The 19318-nt window shown below is 49.1% G+C and overlaps 9 protein-coding genes across 9 annotated transcripts; 6 read left to right on the forward strand and 3 right to left on the reverse strand.

Moving 5' to 3' along the window:
- Positions 1-198: 198 nt before the first annotated feature.
- Positions 199-1819, forward strand: EDB82DRAFT_547204 (major facilitator superfamily domain-containing protein; the record flags this gene model as incomplete). Its single annotated transcript, XM_065609486.1, has 2 exons — positions 199-1705; positions 1761-1819. The coding sequence occupies 2 exons, from the start codon at positions 199-201 to the stop codon at positions 1817-1819; spliced, it is 1566 nt and encodes a 521-aa protein (XP_065464128.1).
- A 68-nt stretch (positions 1820-1887) lies between these two features.
- EDB82DRAFT_527625 (uncharacterized protein) lies at positions 1888-2555 on the reverse strand (the record flags this gene model as incomplete). Its single annotated transcript, XM_025728291.2, has 3 exons — positions 1888-1960; positions 2012-2370; positions 2427-2555. The coding sequence occupies 3 exons, from the start codon at positions 2553-2555 to the stop codon at positions 1888-1890; spliced, it is 561 nt and encodes a 186-aa protein (XP_025582673.2).
- A 254-nt stretch (positions 2556-2809) lies between these two features.
- Positions 2810-6335, forward strand: EDB82DRAFT_508378 (adaptin N terminal region-domain-containing protein). The gene is made up of 5 exons (XM_025728292.2): positions 2810-3299; positions 3600-3784; positions 3834-3909; positions 3961-4325; positions 4381-6335. The coding sequence occupies exons 1-5, from the start codon at positions 3255-3257 to the stop codon at positions 5849-5851; spliced, it is 2142 nt and encodes a 713-aa protein (XP_025582674.1). The 5' UTR covers positions 2810-3254; the 3' UTR covers positions 5852-6335.
- Positions 6336-8424: 2089 nt separating this feature from the next.
- On the forward strand, positions 8425-9265 carry EDB82DRAFT_527627 (ubiquitin-related domain-containing protein; the record flags this gene model as incomplete). The annotated part of the gene is made up of 2 exons (XM_025728293.2): positions 8425-9055; positions 9108-9265. 2 exons carry the CDS (start codon positions 8425-8427, stop codon positions 9263-9265), a joined length of 789 nt encoding a protein of 262 aa, XP_025582675.2.
- A 514-nt stretch (positions 9266-9779) lies between these two features.
- Positions 9780-10305, reverse strand: EDB82DRAFT_478259 (proteasome maturation factor UMP1-domain-containing protein; the record flags this gene model as incomplete). The annotated part of the gene is made up of 2 exons (XM_025728294.2): positions 9780-10235; positions 10303-10305. The coding sequence occupies 2 exons, from the start codon at positions 10303-10305 to the stop codon at positions 9780-9782; spliced, it is 459 nt and encodes a 152-aa protein (XP_025582676.2).
- A 291-nt stretch (positions 10306-10596) lies between these two features.
- On the forward strand, positions 10597-12830 carry EDB82DRAFT_508386 (P-loop containing nucleoside triphosphate hydrolase protein). Its single transcript, XM_025728295.2, has one exon. It carries the CDS (start codon positions 10698-10700, stop codon positions 12639-12641), a length of 1944 nt encoding a protein of 647 aa, XP_025582677.2. The 5' UTR covers positions 10597-10697; the 3' UTR covers positions 12642-12830.
- Positions 12831-12890: 60 nt separating this feature from the next.
- Positions 12891-13901, forward strand: EDB82DRAFT_259769 (uncharacterized protein). Its single transcript, XM_065607332.1, has 5 exons — positions 12891-13146; positions 13210-13310; positions 13372-13551; positions 13601-13662; positions 13723-13901. The coding sequence occupies exons 1-5, from the start codon at positions 13043-13045 to the stop codon at positions 13810-13812; spliced, it is 537 nt and encodes a 178-aa protein (XP_065464129.1). The 5' UTR covers positions 12891-13042; the 3' UTR covers positions 13813-13901.
- Positions 13790-16448, reverse strand: EDB82DRAFT_259834 (uncharacterized protein). The gene is made up of 5 exons (XM_025728297.2): positions 15658-16448; positions 15536-15604; positions 15291-15476; positions 14865-15239; positions 13790-14816 (listed from the first exon to the last, which is right to left on the reverse strand). Exons 1-5 carry the CDS (start codon positions 16223-16225, stop codon positions 13990-13992), a joined length of 2025 nt encoding a protein of 674 aa, XP_025582679.2. The 5' UTR covers positions 16226-16448; the 3' UTR covers positions 13790-13989.
- A 691-nt stretch (positions 16449-17139) lies between these two features.
- Positions 17140-19284, forward strand: EDB82DRAFT_559304 (uncharacterized protein; the record flags this gene model as incomplete). Its single annotated transcript, XM_025728298.2, has 2 exons — positions 17140-17532; positions 17586-19284. 2 exons carry the CDS (start codon positions 17140-17142, stop codon positions 19158-19160), a joined length of 1968 nt encoding a protein of 655 aa, XP_025582680.2. The 3' UTR covers positions 19161-19284.
- Between the last annotated feature and the right edge of the window lie 34 nt (positions 19285-19318).

A 19318-nucleotide genomic window follows, 5' to 3' on the forward strand; every position in this document is an offset into this window, starting at 1 on the left:
AAGTGGGGATCGTCGGGTCCGTGAGTCCAGATTCGGCCGGTCTCCCGGAAATAGAAATCTCGAGGTGTCGGGAATAATGATCTATGGAGAAAGTTCTCCGATTCCGCGGGTAGTCCAAGGATTAAAAGACTTGACTGCCACTTCTTTTAGTTTTCCACGTCATGATTGTTGTTAGTTCTCTATCTTTCTTCAGAAAAGATGACCGAGAAAGACGAAAACCAGCCCTTACCCAACCACTCGGGCTCTCACAGATACGATCACGACGCTATCAGTATACAGAGCAGTCTATCTGACACCCCAACAGCTCGAGATACTACTCCTGAAAAGCTTGGCGAATCTCTAAATAATGGAATATCAGATCAAGCTGATGAAGGAGTTCTAGGTGACCCCGAGAACATGACTAGAGTCTCCAGCGGACCAGCATACAGCACTTTCTCAAAAAACACGAAGAGATGGATATTGGCCTTGGTCACTGCCGCTAGTTTCGTCTCTCCCATGACAGCCAATATCTATTTCCCTGCGCTAAACCCAATTGCCAACGACCTGAATATTTCCATCTCACTTATCAACCTCACTTTGACATCCTATATGATCTTCCAGGGGTTGTCGCCCACCATATTCGGTGATTTTGGCGACATGGCAGGACGTCGGCCCGCTTACATCGTTGCATTTTCTATTTACATAGGCGCCAATATCGGTTTGGCTTTGCAGCGGAACTTTGTTGCGCTCTTGATCTTGCGGTGTGTCCAAAGTGCTGGTAGCAGCGGCACCCTGGCTCTCGGTTACGCTGTCGTGGCCGACATTTCATCAACAGGCGAGAGGGGAAAATACATGGGAATTGTTGGAGCAGGAATCAATATCGGGCCTGCTCTTGGGCCTTTGCTGGGTGGTATATTGAGTCAATACCTTGGGTGGTCTGCCATCTTTTGGTTTTGCGCCATCTTCTCTGCAACCTGGATGATCCCTTTCATCCTCTCCGCCCCCGAGACATGCCGCAACGTCGTTGGCAACGGGTCAATAGCGCCTCAGAAATGGAACAGGACATTGCTCGATATTTACAGTAATCGGGGGGGTGTCCCGGACCAAAATGTCCCGAAAAGAAAACTCAAGTTTCCAAACCCCTTGAAGACGCTGTACATCGTCTTCGATAAGGAGATGGCTATGATCTTATGCATCAACGCGATCATCTATATCGCTTTCATCCTGACAGCAGCGACTTTATCAACACTCTTCAAAGAAATTTATGGATACAATGACCTCCAGGTTGGTCTTTGCTATTTGCCTTACGGTTTCGGCTGTGCCTTTGCTATTGTTGCCCAAGGACGCGTCTTGGACTGGAATTATCGACGGATTGCGAAAAGGATTGGCTTTACTATCGACAGAAAACGTGGGAACGACTTGGCAAAGTTCCCAATCGAAACAGCGCGCATCCAGGCTATATATCCTATATTGCTCGCTGGCATTGTTACGCTCATCGGATACGGCTGGGCTCTGCAAGTTGAGACTAGCGTTGCTGTCCCGCTTGTTCTAGTGTTCCTCATCGGCACGTTCGTACCAACTTCTTTTAGTGTTCTCAACACTCTGATTGTCGATCTGAACCCCAGTGCACCGGCTACAGCAACTGCTGCCAATAATCTTGTGCGTTGTATGTTTGGAGCTGCATCTACTGCGGCTATCGACCATATGATCGAGGGAATGGGAAGAGGTTGGTGCTTCACATTCCTTGCGTTACTCAACCTAGCTATGATTCCACTCCTGAGACTTGTCGATAAAAAAGGTATGGGATGGAGAACGGCAAAAGCAAAACGAGAAGCATTGAAGGCAACATAAAAGTGTTCGAGTTCGTGTAGTTATCTAGTCATTTTTTATCATATTAACAGTTATCACTTATAGAGCTGCGACAGCGTGTTCCAAAGGTTCTCTCTGAGCCTCCCACATCAGCCAGTCGGATCGCGTTGTTCTATATATTGTTAGTTCCGCCGGGCTGGTGTATAGAGGTGTGAATACTCACGGTAATAAGCCCATGGCATTGATCTTCCAAATTCCCACACCTAGTGCAACAAGCTGGCACACGACGTACACAAACTTGACCTGTAGCAACTGGGATGAAAGAGACTGAGATGCTTGAAAACGTTCAAATGCCTGATTCGTGTTCATGAGACCCATCAAAGGGTTCTTGAATGCCATGAAAACCATCATGATGCTGAAGATCTGGAGTGAATTGCCCGACATGTACATCATGATGGCGGTCATAGGCAAACCCTTGACGGGAGCCAGCGCGACTTCCCAGGCCTTCTTGAGCTTCAAGGTATCCATCTCTTCAGCGGTCGGGGGCTTTCGTGGCTGAACTTTGGCAACGTCTTTGTTCTTCTATATATCGCATTAGTCACCTAGACTATTTGACCGCGCGATCAGACTATACTGACCTTGGAGTTGGTGACGGCTGTTCCGGAGCTGTAACCTGGGGGGTCTTGAATGCCAGACTGCTTAGCCTTGGCTGCGGGAGCGTGCTCGAGCTGGGAAACCCAGAAGGGAGAGTTGGAAGAGGCGGCCATGTTGTATCGCTTCAGATCTCGTATATTCGTGATTGTCCGGGTTATTGTTGATTACAGGCGCAAAGGCAAATGCGATGTAGGTAGGATACAACTCGAGGAGGCGACGTTGACGTTGGTTGATTGGATTAGGTTGACGATTGGCTGGTGTGGCCTTTGACATGTGGCGTAATTGTGGCAGCTGTACTCCGTAATTTCGGTTTAATTGCAACCCTCTATCTTATCAGCACCTTTTTGGCTTACATTACTCGGGGTCTCAATATCCCCTTTCCACTCCCCGACGACGCCGGTTCACGAAGCGAAACGACCCAAGTACGACCTCGGCAGACGTCGCAAACCGTTCTCGAGAAATACAGCGCGTTCCTCGTTTCATCGAATTTCAAAGCAGCCCCATAGCGATAGCGAACGATCGAAAAAAGACATCACATCCCTAGCGACCTGCAACCGTACCTCACTGTAGGCATTGGCCTACTACATATGACCATCCCCTCCCATTTACCATCCGCCATCCACCCTCTACAACCGTTTACGCTGGGCAACACAGCCCGTCCAATTAGGTCGGGAGTATCATACAAGTTTACAGCTACAAATCTTGGAAGAACTCAGAAGTGAGGGGCTTGTTCTAGAATAGGGCAACCATTCCGCATTCAAGGTTACCGAAACCCAGTTCCGTCGCATTATTTGGGATACAAGTACAACACCATGTCGAGCGCCGCCGGTGGAGGGGACTCCAAATTGTTTGCTCGAGTAAGCCTTCCTATTCTTCTATCATGTCTCAGCCTCGTAGGACCTAAGGTCTTATAAGTCCTTGATTTTCCATACGTCGAAAATACTTCTTGGTCTCCGTTGGTTGTCTTCACCTGCTTTTGCGCAGACTTTGATTTTGTCAAAAGCATTTTTTACGTTTTAATTGAGTTTACTTCTCAATGTCAATATCGACAGTCCGTTGCGTAGCGACGTGAACGATATGATACGATGTCCGCTATATTCCTTGCATACATACCCCCCAAGTCGATTTATGATGGGCCGAGACTAAATAATAAACAGGGCAAGGTTGCTGAGCTGCGTCTCGAGCTAAACAGTGGAGGAAAGAAAGACAAGAACTATGCGGGCAAGAAGATCGCACTCAAGAAGATTGTCGCAAACATGACCATGAGCAACAACGACATGGTGGCCTTGTTCCCCGATATCATCGGGTGCATGGGCATCCAGAGTCTAGAGATCAAGAAGATGTAAGTCAGTCGGTATTGACAAGTTTGCTTCGTTGCTAATTCATAATAGGTGTTTCTTGTTCCTGGTCAACTACGCTAGGATGAGGCCTGAGATTGCCGTAAAGGCAATCCCCGTTTTACAACATGTGAGTTTCATCCCTATCCATCAGCAGTAGCAATGACTGACATAAATCTAGGATATGGAAGATCATAATCCTCTAGTACGAGCGTTGGCTCTAAGGACAATGTCTTACATCCATGTTAGAGAGTTCGTCGAAGCTACCGTACCAATAGTCAAGCACATGCTGAAAGATGGCGACCCTTATGTGCGAAAAACGGCCGCGTTCTGCGTAGCCAAGCTCTACGACCATGATCGAAACATGGTTGAGAGCTCTGACCTCATTGATAGGCTGAACTCACTTCTAAGGGACGACAATCCTACTGTTGTTGCGAGTGCCCTAGCTGGTCTAATGGATATCTGGGAGCGCAGCGATGCCATCAAACTCACCATTGACTATAGCAATGCTTCCAAAATGGTGGCTATTCTTCCCGACTGCTCCGAGTAAGGCAAAACACAGACAGCATTCCCGAGACTATCGCTAATCTTGTGTCAACAGATGGGGTCAGACATATATTCTAGAGGCTCTCATGTCCTATGTACCACAAGAATCCGGAGAGGCGGTACTCCTGGCCGAGCGGATATCGCCGCGATTGTCGCATTCTAATTCGTCCGTCGTGTTGACCTGCATTCGGGTGATTCTATATCTGATGAACTATATCGCCGATCAGAAGCAGATCTCGGCTTTGTGCAGAAAACTCTCACCACCTCTTGTCACACTTCTCGCAAAGGGTCCCGAGGTACAGTACCTTGCCCTCCGAAATGCTTTGTTGATTCTTCAGCGACGGCCCGAAGTGCTGCGAAACGACATCCGTGTCTTTTTCTGCAAGTACAACGACCCCATTTATGTCAAGGTTACAAAGCTGGAACTCATATTTATGCTTGCTACTGAGGATAATATTGATGAGGTGTTGACGGAACTGCGAGAGTATGCTACTGAAATCGATGTCCACTTTGTGCGCAAGGCGGTGCGCGCCATCGGTAAGCTGGCGATCAAGATTGAACCAGCGGCACGACGATGTATCAACTTACTTCTCGAGCTTGTGGCTACCAAGATTACATATATTGTGCAGGAAGCCACAGTGGTTATCCGAAACATCTTCCGAAAATACCCCAACCAATACGAATCCATCATCAGCACTTTGTGCGAGCACCTCGATTCTCTGGATGAGCCTGAAGCCAAGGCAGCTATGGTTTGGGTAATTGGTCAGTACGCAGACCGAATAGAGAACAGCGATGCTTTGTTGGAAGACTTCCTATACTCATTTGCGGAGGAGCCTGTTGAGGTCCAGCTTGCTTTGCTCACTGCTACAGTGAAGCTCTTCATTCAGCGACCTACCAAGGGACAGGAGTTGGTCCCGAAGGTTCTGAAGTGGGCAACAGAGGAGACTGACAACCCTGATCTTCGAGATAGAGCGTATATGTACTGGCGTCTCTTGTCAACAGACATGAATGCAGCCAGGCAAATTGTCATGGGAGAGAAGCCAGCCATTACGGCTGAGTCGGAGAGACTAGACTCAGCGACACTGGAGGAGATGTGCCTGAATGTAGGAACACTAGCCACGGTCTATTTGAAGCCGGTGCAGACCGTTTTCAGATCTGCTCGACCACGCAAACTTCAAGACTCTCCGGCGTTGCAGAAGCAAAACCTCCTTGTTGCCGGAGACAGCCAGAAGAGTATCAGCATGTTTGGTAATGCTGGAGCAGCGACGGATATCGACCCAAGGAGCCGAAACCCAATGTCGGGTGATGGTCAGGGGAACCTCGCACAGGCCGTCAGCGACGCGGATGCCTACTTCTCGGGGATCGGGACGCAGCAGATGACGCCAATGCATGGTGATCAAGGGGATGATGTCTTTGGAGGAGGTAATGGCCACTCAACAGGATACGTGGTGAGCGCGCATGCTCCTCAAGCCGTTCTTCAACCAGCGCAAGGTGCTGGTAGCAACGGTGATTTGTTAGTGCTATAAGCGATATCTGTATATACTAGTAATGGGAAATATAGCTGAAGATAAGGCAGTTGTGAGTGACTTGAGCAGAGGCCGTTTTGTATGTATATTGGCTCATTTGGACGCACCCCAGTCGATGTAGCACTGAACTTGTCTGTTATTCATGTTTCCACATAATTCCATTTCAAGAGTATCCGCGGGGGGGTCCCCGGCGAACGGCGTAGGCTAAATTCGGTTTGGCTTGAGAACCTTAATTCAGATACCCAGCTGGGGCGAAGCACATTATGTAGGGTCATCGAGTTGGATGTATCTATTCAGACTGACCCAAAAGGTCACATTTGACCAGGGTGATTTAGGGCCAAGTCTCGGATACCAGGTCGAGCTAGATCCAGGCTTGGCTACTTGGTCTGGATGTGTCTGGTCTGTAAAAACAGTAGAGAGAAGACAGGGAAGAGACATGTGACTTTAGTGAGTGAGAAGCAAGAAGGATTTACAGTCGATACGGGAGCGAATCAAGTCCTCAAAGCTGCCCGGATAGTAGTCTATAGTTAGCCAGAGTGTGTTTTCATCTTGGTTGTTCCGATTGTCCACTTGATGAGCTGGCGAGTATTTACGCAAGTGAGCGAGTCGGATTTCTCATCCAATGCAGGTCATACCCAAGGCGGGCATCTCAACCGTTTCGAGTATCTTGCAGGCGTTTTTCTCACAAAGGGACTTTCGTTGACTTGAGGGACCTGCTTGAGTTTACAGATCTTGAGGATTCATGCAAGTCAAGGACCCTTACATGTGCTTATGAGCGTGCAAAGATCAAAGATACAGAGGTTTTGATCAAATTGTACATTGGTTGTCGGTTTCCCTATTGAATATGGCATTTCAAGTAAGCTCGGTGTAAGCATCAAGTTCGTAAGTGAGATTTAAGTGCGGTACCATGAACGAGTACTCGCCATTTCGAGGCATTCATCATGGGGATTTCAGAGGCGCTCACCGAAAATACCCTTCCAGAGATGTTCATCGAACAAAGTGCAGGTTCCATAATCTCTCTTTGGCTCAAAAGATGGGTGGTGAACTCAGTGGCGCCGCTTTCTGTGCAGGACACCTCTCCAGTGGCAGTCTGGGGCTAAGCAAGCGGCGCAGCAGCCGGCTACAGTGGGCCGCAACCTTTTATTTTATTTTAGCGGCTTCGATCTATGGACTACCTGCCTGAGTAGGGACACGCTGTATCTAAGATCCATTGTTGTTACCTTCCGTTTTACCAGTTACCAGCCCGTGAGCTTATGGGACCGATACTGTCTGCCCTGCATTCGCCAAGTAGACTCTGATAGGTATCATGGACGACAAAATAGAGCAGTCATTTGGTGGCTGTGAGTAGGACTAACATCCTTAGCCCAGGTCCCAAGTTTTCTGCCACCTTAGCTCAGGTTGGATCTTACAGCAAGAGCGAACCTTTCTTGGCTTGAAGCATGCCTTTCCATTGATGGATATTGGTCAATTTAGCATAACATTTCTGTCATCTTGTCTGATTCATCTTTGTTATTGATCAATATTTAGTCCAATTCTTCTACTGCTCGACTCGTTCGTCCAATTCATTGATCGTGTGAGTGCCAAGCAGCCGACGGATCACGGCGAGTTGTGTTTGGTGTCGTCACCTCCCGCCTGGAACTTACCGTGTTCAGCTATCTTGGCTTTTTGCTTTCTCAGATTGAAGATTTCTCGTTGAGAAACACTCTCTAACGGTCTTCTCATCACTATCTTCATGTGCCTAGAAACTTGGCATTGTTGAATTGATCGGCAAAACTATCAGCAAGCGGCGCGGTACCTGTTACTTCCGACTCGCCCTGCCTTTCACTGTCTCTCATCATTGTCACTTTATTGTTTTCCCAGCCTGAACACCAAGGGAGCCGTCTGGTCCGGCCACTCCAGTTAAGCCAAGCGCCCCCTCTCTCCTCGTTCCCTGTAAGGCAAAGCGTTGGGCGACTCCAGGTTCCACGCTGCAGCCGCTGGTCAACAGGACGTCTTGGCTACTTCGATTTGCTTTGCTTTGCTTTGTTTTGCACTGCTTGCCTGTTCAATTCCTTGGTAGACAGTTTGCTTACCGTATGGCTTGCTTGGCTTACCTATGGTAGACGACTTGCTTACTGCTATTCAATCAACCCCAGCACCTTGCAGTGATTCATTACTGCAACGTCCCGCAACCTGCGCTGCCCCTGCTGTCGCGTTGTGCTTTATGTCTGAGCGTTTTATCTGAGTGGACAAGACTCCGGCGGCCACTCACTGCCCCACCCCCGGTCTTGCGGTCCCCCGGCCTGGGCGATCCATCCATGCTGCCATCGTCCCAGTGAACTTGACGTCTTTCACTTTTACTCCCGATACCTAGCAACGCTACGGATACTGTCCACATTCATCCACATCGCTATCCACATCCGCATCTTTTATCCGCCATCCTCGAACTTCGATCGCGAACCTAACCCCCGAATCGCATTACCCGCCCAAGAATCACTCGCTTGCGTTTTATTTACCGTCGCGTTCTTGCATCCATTGCGTGGTGTGACCTCAAATCACATCCATAATCGCGCCTCTATCACCCTTCATCCAGTATGTCGGCTCCAGCGGACTCCACCATGAGCGGTGGTAACGCTGCGCCAGTTGAAACTTCGTGGCTCGAACAGCCTAACGATGCTGTAGCCATGGAAAGCATTACCAACCCGTCCGAGCAGAAGCCTGCCGATCGCGAGCGCGAGTCTGCCGATAAGACGAGCGCAGCTGAACCTGAGCCAACACCCTCGACCAACGTGCCAGCACCATCCGAGAACATCGATCAACCAACCACCGCAGCACCAGCTTCGCCAAAGGGCAAGGAAAAGGAGACAGCACCTCCACCACCGACTAAGCAAGACTCAACTTTGGGCATAGGACCCGCCGTAGATGATATTCGGGAGATCTCAGGGGGCTCTTCAGATGGGCCTGTTTGTACCATCACACTTCTCCTTACTTCAGGAAGCCGACATCCGTACAAGATTGATGCCAAATACTTGAGCCGGAGGAACGTGGATATTCCGGACCAGACAGAGAATGGCCTTCCGGACCCGTTTAGTATTAGCATTTACACCCTAAAGGAATTGATATTGAGAGAATGGAGGAGTGATTGGGAAGCCAAGCCTACCAGTCCTAGCAGCATCAGGCTGATTCACTTTGGAAAGCTATTAGACGACAAGGAGCAGCTGAAGAGTAAGGCACATCGTGAATCTGAGACATTATGTTCTTGCTGACCGCCAAACAGAGTACCAGCTTTCGACGGAGAGCCCCAACGTGGTGCACATGAGTATTCGGCCACAAGATCTTGACGAGGAGGAGCCTAAGAGTGGAAGCAAGAATCTTTCATCAAGTGGTGGCGATGGCCAACGTTCCCGAGGTGGAGGCTGCTGCGTCGTCTTGTAACGAGCAACAGTCTTTACCAGAAGAAACTCACTGTTACCTTGACCATCCCCTCCTGGTTGCTGTTGGTCGAAGAGAAAAGCAACCTCAGCCACTTTAAAACCTTCAAGTCGAGATGATAAGCAGCGGAACGTCGCCCGCACACTCTTTAATCAATTTCTTGGTCTATTCTTTTTGCAACCGCTCAGCAGAAGCGAAACAAGGTTCTGACGTGCGGAAGACGGGGTTAATGGAGTTTACATTGGCGTATTATCGTGTATTTGACATGTTTTTGTTATATTTGTTTTATTTATTTTCATTTCAATCGGCACGTTGCCGACAGCGTCCTCGATCAACGCATTTTTGGCAGTATAGAAAGCATTTTTGTTGCGGTATAAACAGAATCACAATTACTGGTTCTTTTTATGAGGGTATCTGTTGGTGATCTTTCACGTTCTTGGTCTTGTCTAAATGTAGGATACCGCGGATGTACAGAGTGACAGCTGAAAGCTCCTCCATCGTGAAATAAACTGCACGTTTACTGAATCTTAAGCTTCTTCTCCATCTCGTCGTGGAATCCAGCCACGGCCCTTGTCTCATCGCCCTTAAAGACATCCTCCCAAGTAATGGTAGTGTCGCGGCCTCTAAGAATATCCTCATGAACGCTGGGCAGACCGCCGCCAAGGGCCATGGGCCGCCACTCGCCGTTCTGGACAATCTTGAGCTCCATGCCACGGCGGATGGGCTCGGCCATGCCATAGGTTCGTCGAAGAGTTTCCATCTTGAGAGACTCCTGAGTGGCCTCCCAGTTCTTCAGTCGGGCCTCGAGAGGGTGGGCAGAGGCGGGTGTGGACTTGGAGTCGAAGGGGGATGCGCCGACACCGTGGCGGAGAGTATCGTGGATGCCTGGGGCGGAGGGTGCGGAAGATGTGTGAGAGATGTGAGTGTATGACTGAACGTTGGAGTTGCCAGGGACGATGCGCATTGCTTGAGACTGAGGAGGGCAGAAGTTAGCTCTCATGGCATTGAAGGTGGATGGACAGACGGGTGTTGATGCGTACCATGTTGGCGGATGTGACTGTTGATTTGCGTGGGAGGCGGTTGTTTAGAGGAAATGGACGTCGCTAGAATAAAGTCTATGTATTATTCACCGTCGATTTCGGGGTGGAAATACGGGCGACGTTGATGGATGGCTTGTATCTTTGATGTGGTTGATGATGAAAGCTCCAGCTCCAGTTAAGGTCAAGGTCAAGGCAGCCTTGCGCTGGCGTTGCGTTGACTTCTGAACGGTACGTACCTTTTTCCGGGGAGACAACTGCAGGTCCGCCGATGCTGAGACCCACGCAAATAGATACCGTCACTCACTTTAGTGATTCCGACTTCGCTTTCAAGACGGCATGTTTTATTTATCGTAAATTATGATTTATTCTTTACTCATAAATAACCAATCGACATTATGAGACCTCCTACAAGTTGTCCTCCGATCATTCGGATCGCCAATGGCACCTTCTATCGCCATCACCCAAACACTACTACTACAACACCATCACGGCCAAATCCACCTCTTTTTAGCGATTTGAGTTTCGAGCTGGCTTCTACATCAAACTTGCCTAGAAACTGGTGTATCGTTGGTCCATCACTATCAGGAAAGACAACATTCCTGCAGGCTTTGAAGGGAAGGTTCCTTTGTGAACCACCTATTGCAAGATCCTATCCATACCTCTCTTCCGAGAACGTTCCCAAGCGGTTACGCACGCCGCAAAAGGCGATCCAGTATGTGGGCTTTGATGCTGAACAAACTGGTGGTGGCTTAGGCGGCGGTGTTGCCACCAGTGCGTACTTGTCGGCGAGGTATGAGTCGAGACGTGAGATCACGGACTTTTCCCTCAGGGACTTTCTTCTAGGAAACACAGAGCTTAATCCTATGAAGACAGAACAAGGCGATGACGACGCTGCTATATCACCCGAACTACTGTCCCGAGTCGTCAGGGATTTAAAGCTGGAGAATCTTCTTGATCTACCTGTCTCATTCCTTAGCAATGGCCAAGGTCGAAGAGCACGTATTGCTCGTGCACTTCTAACAAAGCCGGAGGTTTTGTTACTCGACGAGCCTTTTATGGGACTGGATCCTCCTACAGTCTCTGGGTTAAGTCCTCTACTGCATTCGCTAGCTGAAAAGGCAAGCCCTCGTCTCGTTTTGAGCGCGAGGCCACAGGACCCTGTGCCTGACTGGATTACTCACTTGGTATATCTGAGAACAGACTGCCAAGTGGGCACAATGGGTCCCAAGGAAGAGGTTCTTAAGGGTCTGAAGAAATATGTACAGGGTGTTCGAAAAGGTGGTCTTGTTGAGGATGAGAAACTACCATTGCACTCGCTTGTCGATATTGGTCGTGTGCTACCCTCAGCTGCTTCTACGGGAGGTTCAGATCATACAGAGCAATCATCATTCAACGAGCTGGAACCAAGGAACTCCAATGCTGAACCCCTCGTTGAGATGGACGGCTGCAAGGTTCAGTACCGTGGGAAGGTCGCGCTGGGTAACTGGACGCAGAAAACCACTGATGGTTCTAAAGATGGCTTGATTTGGACGGTTCGGCGTGGCGAGCGGTGGGGTGTTTTCGGTCCCAATGGATCAGGCAAAACGACGATAGTTTCGCTGCTTTGCTCTGATCACCCTCAATCTTATTCCCTTCCCATCAAGTTATTCGGACGATCTCGTCTTCCAGAACCTGGCTCTGGTCAACGGCCGCTCACATTCTGGGATATACAATCACGAATCGGACACTCTAGCCCCGAAGTTCATCAGCATATGCCTCGAAACCTGACTGTACGCCAGACTATCGAGAACGCATGGTCAGAGACGTTCCGCGCCAAGCCGAAGTTGGACGATACTGCTAAGGAAAGGGTTGAAGCAGCTCTCCAGTGGTTTGCGCCTGAGCTACATCCCGCTTATTCTTCAGCGTCGCACGAGAACCTCTCCTGGGCGGATGACTACATGTTTGGTGGTCTCTCGTTTAGCGCACAGCGTATTGCGCTTTTTATCCGCTCCATGATCAAGAGTCCAGATGTCGTAGTTCTCGATGAAGCTTTCAGTGGCATGGACGATGCGGTACGGGACAAGTGCACATTATTCCTCGAGCAAGGCGAAGCCAAGACATACCGCGGCGAAGAGATCGTTGAGAGTGAGGCATCAAAGTCTGGCCAGGTTAAGATCCCAGGTCTTTCTCATCAGCAAGCACTGATCTGCATCGCGCATGTTAAGGAGGAAGTGCCGGATTGTGTGAGGGAGTGGCTGTGTCTCCCTGAGGCTAATACAGGAAGTGCAGCGAGGTTTGGACGATTAGATGGCCCATTAAGAACTGACGAGAAGAGATGGCATAAGGTATGGGGGTTCTAAACCAAATGTCTACTGTAAACCATTGCACAAATGAAGCACATCATGGTGTTAAAGATGATTCCTGTTATGGGACACTCTATTAGGAAGAAAACGACAACTTGCGAATACCAGGAATGAGGTAAACATATTCTATAAACAATATTGAGACACTAATTTGTTGAAGTTTTGATAGAGAATATATACACCTTGTCTTGGTTATCGTTATTGATATATGGTCTAGGGTGGCCCCGGCAATCGGTTTTATTGCACCATCATCCGCCCGACATCCCCGAAATCTTGGAATCAACCAACCAGACTGACACTATACGACCATCACATGCTCACATTATCTAGCATACGGATACCTCAGCTATTCGCACTGGACTCTCAGTTTATTGACTTGGTTCCTCAAATCTTAGAAAATGACTTCTCGGGACGCGAACATCGACGGTGAAGACCTCACTGTACACGCATGCTGCGCGCCCATCCAGAACCTGGCTCGACCTATTGATTTCAGTGAACTAGAGTACGTGACACCGGAATGTTTGCCTTACACAGGATCCGGACCAGTCTCATATGATATCTGCAGTGACGAAGACGAGCGACCTTTCTTTCACTGGCCCATCTTTGGCCCGCTGTTGGTTGAGAACGAAAGCAGTGATGCGCGTGACCATTGCGCCAACGAGAGAAGTACGCACATAGATTTGCACTCCATCACTGGCAATGATTGTCTTACGGATATTTGGTGTAGCGTTTCTCTCGTATCTTCGCCTGTCGGTTTATATGGCTATCGTATCGGTAGCCATCACGTTGTCTTTCCATCTCAAGAATGAGGCTTCACCATTAGAACTACGCATGGCGAAGCCGCTCGGCACGATATTCTGGGCTCTTTCCGTCATGACCCTCGTTGCGGGAATGGCAAACTATATAAGTAGGTGCTCAATCAAAAAGCATGTACTCGGTTGTTAATGGTTTGGTAGGAACGGTCAACAAGTACAGCAAACGAGCTGCCATTGTACAAATTGGTTGGAAGACACATGCAGTAAGTTCTCTGTCGTACACCAAGAATTCAAGCAGTCATTTGCTAAACTGACACGTCTAGGTATTCAGTCTCACAGCAGTATCCATCATAGGAACATGTATTATCCTGCTGGTTATCGCCAAGGTCCGGGACTCATCATCCAACTCTTAACATGAACGTATTTTTTTTTTAACTGAGAAGATTCACACGCTGTACCTAGACATAATTCATACCCGGAATAGCGCCTGGCCTTCCAACCTTCCAACACCAATTATACAAAACTTGATACTAAATTGTGAAAAATGAAAGCCGTCCGATATTCGGACTAGGCTGCTAAATCGTGTTCCGCTATGCTGTCTCCTCAGTCTCCTTGACTTCTGGAGCTGTACCTGCGCTGCCTAAGTCTTTGCTCCTGCAAAAGAGATCGCTAGCGTCTGGGTTACGCTGTGGTCGTCCGAACTCATCCTCGTCACTTATAAGAGAGGGCGGACATTCGCCAATCTCTTGGCGGAACAGTTTTGTAAGCTCTGATGAGCTGATTTCTAGTTCTTCAAGCGAGGTGGGCTTTCCACTCCACGAGATCAGTGGCAAATCGCCCAGTGATAGCAGGTCGCCCTCACGAGGTAATGTTGCTAGCATGTCAACAGGAGAAGCAGGGTCGAATCTGGATGTTGCTTCGTCCGCCTCCCCGCCCTCCTTGTTTTCAGTTTCCTCACCTAAATACTCCTCAGGCCTATTGGGCAAGTCACTATGTGTACCCAATATCGTTGCTGCTGTTTCTGGTCTTGGATAGAGTGTCACGTATCCTCGAAGCTGTGATAGTTGGAGAACATACTCCAGCCACGCCGGATGCTTCTTGCTTGTGTTCTTCTTAGCTAGGAAAGCCGGAGTGTCTGTTCTTGTTTGTTGTTTTTCCAGTAAGCGCGAAACGTAGCCATGAAGCTCAACCCACTTATCACCCATGAATATAACTGCATCACTAGTAGGAGCCTGCCAGAAAAATGGGCTGGCACCATCTTTCTCGCCCTTCGCATCAACCACAGGAACAGTCAGAGGAGTTGTGTCATCGAGGAGTGTTTTGGGGGACTGAAAACTAATGCCCATGATATTCTCGTTCCAGTCTTGAAGAATTGAAGAATGAGAATACAGGCTATGCAACAGGTTGTACTTGACATCTGGAAGGGTCAGTATTGCCGAGACAGAGTATTCGATGTAACACTTACAGTTGAAGAACTGAGGTGAAACCTCGGCGTGAGGCGCTAAGACAAGAACATGGTTTTGCAAAGGTTTGCTTGGCCAAAATGACTCGAGAAATCGAACCGAGCTCTCCTCTTCGTCCATCTTGCGTGAGGAAATTCGGTGGCGGAGCGAGAGCATTTGCGATTGCGGCAACTCGCCGGAAGCTTTGGAAGGCCATTGGAAGCCAGATAAGAAACCCGCCAGAGGTTTCTCTACGACAGGCGGTAGTTCGATTGTAAGCTGAGGTATTGTTATAGCGCTCTTGTCGGCTCTACGCAGAGAGGTGAGGAGTCTTTGCAGATTGGCAGTACCAACGGGAGGTGCCTGAACCAAGATGTCAAAATGGACCTTGTTCCAAGCTGATATCATGGAGTAAGTACATAGTCTGAGGGAAACAGGGAATAACTAACCGGACAATGCTAGGGCGTCGAGCTTTGAAATCCACGCAAGACGAGTTTCAGGCCTGTCTGGCAATTCTATAAGCGCAGACTTCGTTCCAGGGATCTGATCGCGTGCCGCTTTGAGAAAGTAATCGTCTTCGGCGAAAGTGGAGTCGACGATGATTGCTTGAGGGTGCATAAAATTGTTGATATAGTCTAGAAGTTTTGTCGTTAGACAAATGCGCAACTCTGAAGCCACACGGGTCGGGTCTTACAGAATGCACGGAGAGCAGCGAGTTTCAGTCTCATCTCAGAAGATGTAGAGGCATAGTCGGTGCGGGCATCTATGAAGACACTTAGTAAACAAGGTGGTCAGGGTTTGAATGACTCTTCCTACCATGCGTATATATCTTGCAGCTTTCATCTATCCCGTTTATTTGGAGAAGTTCCTTGATTGATATCTCGTTCCTACCCATAAGCGCAAAATGAACATAGTTCTTGTCTTGCGATGCCATGTTGCAAGCCATTGGCAGGAGGGTATTGGCGCTGTTGATACTCGAAGCAGTGAAGAGAATATTCTTGTTTCGTTCGTAACTTCCTCCCGTTCCCTGAATACTGCGCAGCGTCTCTGCGAGCTCGGGGAACTTGAGGGGCCCTTGGTAATAGACCCGATCCTGCTTGTGACCCGACTGCGCAGAGCGCTCTGATGTCCCATTGGCCGAACCGCTGGAAGGCGATGATAGCAGGTTATAGGCTATGAAGAAGAGGATCGAGATGAAGACGAGGTACGAAACAAGGCGACCGACGGAGCTGCGACGAGGAGCGCGGGGAGTTGCTTGCCAATGGCCACCGGCCCTGGACTGGTAGTGATGGCCGGGGGCACCGAAGTCGTCGTCTTTCTTATTAGCCATTTCCTCGTCGCCTGCCCAGAAGCGCGCCTTTGTTCTGCCTCGCGCAGGCGTCATTGTCGTCGATATTGAAGCTGAAGGCTGGGTAGAGAGGAACTAGGAAGAGCTCATGGAAGCTATTGTAGCTTGTTGGCGCGGCGAGAAGTCAACTACCTGACGAGGGACAGGTATGATATGATTGTGAACATGCGGAGGAACCAATCGCAGTGGGCGATCGAGGTATGTTAAAAAGAGAAGCAGTTTCAATGGTTTTGTGGTTATTGAAGAATGGAGATGTAGGTAAGATGACGGAAGTGACGCTGACCCTTGTCTGTACCTTAGACCAGCATGGCTCGTGCTTGCCCGGGCCGTAAAGTCTGTAACTCCTCTTACACAGTGGTTGGTTGGTACGAGCTTCAGTGAGTTTCAGGTATTGACAGTATTAAGTACAGTGGATGCAGCTACAAAGCTGATACTTAACTATTAAGGTACTAGGATACTAAACAATGGACTATAATCATTTTGGGAGACAATCAATTATTTCATAGCAATACTCAAGAGCATATACCATCTGTTGTGACTCTCATGGCCAATCTTGAAGGTGGCAGCTGTTGAATACAAGGTACCACCCACCATATACGTCCATTGCTTCGGACAAGAAATCAACTCGATAACAACTAGTAACCCTGAATGGCTTGAGAATCTATTATAGTCACCACAATTCTATGAGCATTCGATATGCACATATAACCAGTAAATATCCTCAGACTAAGATATTGCATGTGGTTGTTAAGTTTAAATAATCCTTGTCAATTAACTCGGGACATTTCATATCAAGGTGGGGCACGAGCCGCCGTCGCAAAATATTCATGTAAATTTTTAGCTGCCTTTGAAATTCGAGGTCCATCATAAACTCTACTCCCATCAAACTTAGACATAACATAACAATCTTCTCTTCATATAACAAAAAACAAATCTCCAAATAATCAGAAATGGCCAAATCTCGCAGAAATAGAGGCCACGCAGCCCGCAAAGACCCCATCTCAAAACCTATCAAGCCCCCTTCGGACCCAGAACTCGCAGCCCTGCGAGAGACAAAGATTCTTCCCGTCATCAACGACCTCAAGAGTGCTGACCCCAAGTCGCGCTCTGCTGCTGCCTCGGCCATCTCAAACATTATCCAGGATGAGAAGTGTCGCAAGTTGCTCTTGCGAGAGCAGATCGTGCACACCATCACCACCCAGACTCTTACTGATGCTGCGCTCGACAGCCGTGCTGCTGGTTGGGGCATCCTGAGGGTTCTTGCCCAGGAGGAGGAGCCTGATTTCTGTATTCATCTCTACCGTCTTGATATTCTCACTGCCATTGAATTTGCTACCAAGTCAGTATGTAGCGTTGCGCCCCAAGCATCAAAGTACAGAAACTGACATCGCAGCAGATCACAGAGATTCTATTGTCCAAGGATCTGGAATTCCAAAAACGTTCAAAGTCTGAACAATCTACGATTCTAAGCATCGTCTCGTCTCTCGTCTCCCTTCTCACTGCCCTCGCCGAGGCTCAGGATGAGATCCTTGAGGCCATCTCTCGTAACGCTACCATCACCCGCCTTATGCTCCTTCTTACTTCAGACGAGCTTGCCAGCAACCCTGACATTGTCTCGTTGAGAAGTGATGCTCTTGCTTGCCTCATGATTCTTTGCGAGGATAATGAGCAGCTCTCTGACAAGGTTATCCACACAAAGGAGCACCGAACTTATGGCACTCTGCTGTCACTGCGTAAAACAGCCAATGGCGACGGTGTCCTCGCCTGTGGTGTTCTTCACAACCTTTTTGCCTCTCTCGAGGATCAGGATATCGCCCTCGGTGCTGACAACTCCCTTCTTATTCCCACCCTCTCACAAGCTCTCAAGGCTTATGAGCCAGGTCAAAAGTCCGACGCCGTGGGATGGGCCAACCCTTTCGAGTACCAACAGCTCGCCCTCGAAATTCTCGCGTCCATCGGAACAACACTCAACACAGCAGCTGAGGCCGAGCCCCAGACAGAAGACAAGCCCGAGGCCAAGGATGATGAGGAGATGGCCGATGCTGACGAAGAAATCTCCGACGGCGAGGAAGATGGAGGTGACGAGGACGAGGAGGAGATGGACGACGATGAGCTTGAGGCTGATATGGAGTTGGTCACTGGCGCCGATAGAAATGAGGAGGACAGCAACATCGATGACCTTCCCATTCTCAAGACTCTCATCGACAACGCCCTCCCCGAACTCATCCGCATAGCCTCTCTCTCCCCCGTTGACGATGCCTCAGTTCGTCTGCAAAGCCACGCTCTGTCTGCCCTCAACAACATCGCTTGGTCAGTCTCTCTCATCGACTTCTCTGACGCCCACAACGCCCCTATCCAAAACGCCTGGGATCCCGTAGGTCGTGCTCTCTGGGCCCAGGTCATCGCCCCTATCTTGGCCACTGATACGGCCGATCTTGACCTTGCAACCCACGTTACCAGCCTTGCCTGGGGCGTCGCACGCTCTCTTCGAGGTCGACCCAACACACCCTTTACCGAGGAGCACCGCCGCTTCATCGCTCTATACCAAGCCACAAAGGGCTCGCCCGCCGCACAGAATTTGGAGGATCCCTTCCAATCTCTCAGCGTCAAGTGCATTGGTGTCCTCGGACAACTCGCTCTCGAGCCCGCGCCCGTTGGCCGAAACCGCGACATTGGTATTTTCTTGATCACTCTCCTCGCTGGTCTGCCTGAAACACCTACTGCTGATGCAGTCGAAGCTCTCAACCAGATTTTCGACATTTACGCCGATGAGAGCTACTCTTACGAGAAGGAAGTTTTCTGGAAGAATGACTTCTTGAAGCACCTAGACGATGCCCTTCCCAAGGTGCGCTCCATGGTAAAGGCTATCGACAAGCGTGCCGGCAGTGAGTTACGCTTGCGTGCTGATGAGGCCGTGTTGAACTTGAATCGTTTCTTGACTTATAAGCAAAAGAACAAGCCAGAGGCGTAAGTGACTAAATAAAAGCAATTGATTTCTTGATTTCTAAAAACTCCGGTATTGTACCTTTGTTGTGTCCCGCCAAGTGATTCACCAAATGTGAGCTTCCCAAGCTGTTCTTGTGCTGGATGACTTACAACGCCATTGTATCGAACCCAGCACCTAGCACC

The sequence above is a fragment of the Fusarium venenatum genome, assembly GCF_020744135.1.
Source record: "Fusarium venenatum strain MPI-CAGE-CH-0201 chromosome Unknown EDB82scaffold_3, whole genome shotgun sequence".
NCBI classification, from domain to species: domain Eukaryota; kingdom Fungi; phylum Ascomycota; class Sordariomycetes; order Hypocreales; family Nectriaceae; genus Fusarium; species Fusarium venenatum.

Bases quoted from the DNA above. Each gene is read 5' to 3' on its own strand.
- EDB82DRAFT_508378 (XM_025728292.2), top strand. From the start codon at position 3,255: ATGTCGAGCGCCGCCGGTGGAGGGGACTCCAAATTGTTTGCTCGA. The intron at 3,785-3,833 runs GTAAGTCAGTCG...AATTCATAATAG, and splicing joins AGTCTAGAGATCAAGAAGAT to GTGTTTCTTGTTCCTGGTCA. The intron at 3,910-3,960 runs GTGAGTTTCATC...ACATAAATCTAG, and splicing joins CAATCCCCGTTTTACAACAT to GATATGGAAGATCATAATCC.
- EDB82DRAFT_508386 (XM_025728295.2), top strand. From the start codon at position 10,698: ATGAGACCTCCTACAAGTTGTCCTCCGATCATTCGGATCGCCAATGGC.
- EDB82DRAFT_259769 (XM_065607332.1), top strand. From the start codon at position 13,043: ATGACTTCTCGGGACGCGAACATCGACGGTGAAGACCTCACTGTACAC. The intron at 13,311-13,371 runs GTACGCACATAG...TATTTGGTGTAG, and splicing joins CCATTGCGCCAACGAGAGAA to CGTTTCTCTCGTATCTTCGC. The intron at 13,552-13,600 runs GTAGGTGCTCAA...ATGGTTTGGTAG, and splicing joins GGGAATGGCAAACTATATAA to GAACGGTCAACAAGTACAGC.
- EDB82DRAFT_259834 (XM_025728297.2), bottom strand. From the start codon at position 16,225: ATGACGCCTGCGCGAGGCAGAACAAAGGCGCGCTTCTGGGCAGGCGAC. The intron at 15,605-15,657 runs GTAGGAAGAGTC...GTGTCTTCATAG, and splicing joins CTGCAAGATATATACGCATG to ATGCCCGCACCGACTATGCC. The intron at 15,477-15,535 runs GTAAGACCCGAC...CAAAACTTCTAG, and splicing joins CGCTGCTCTCCGTGCATTCT to ACTATATCAACAATTTTATG.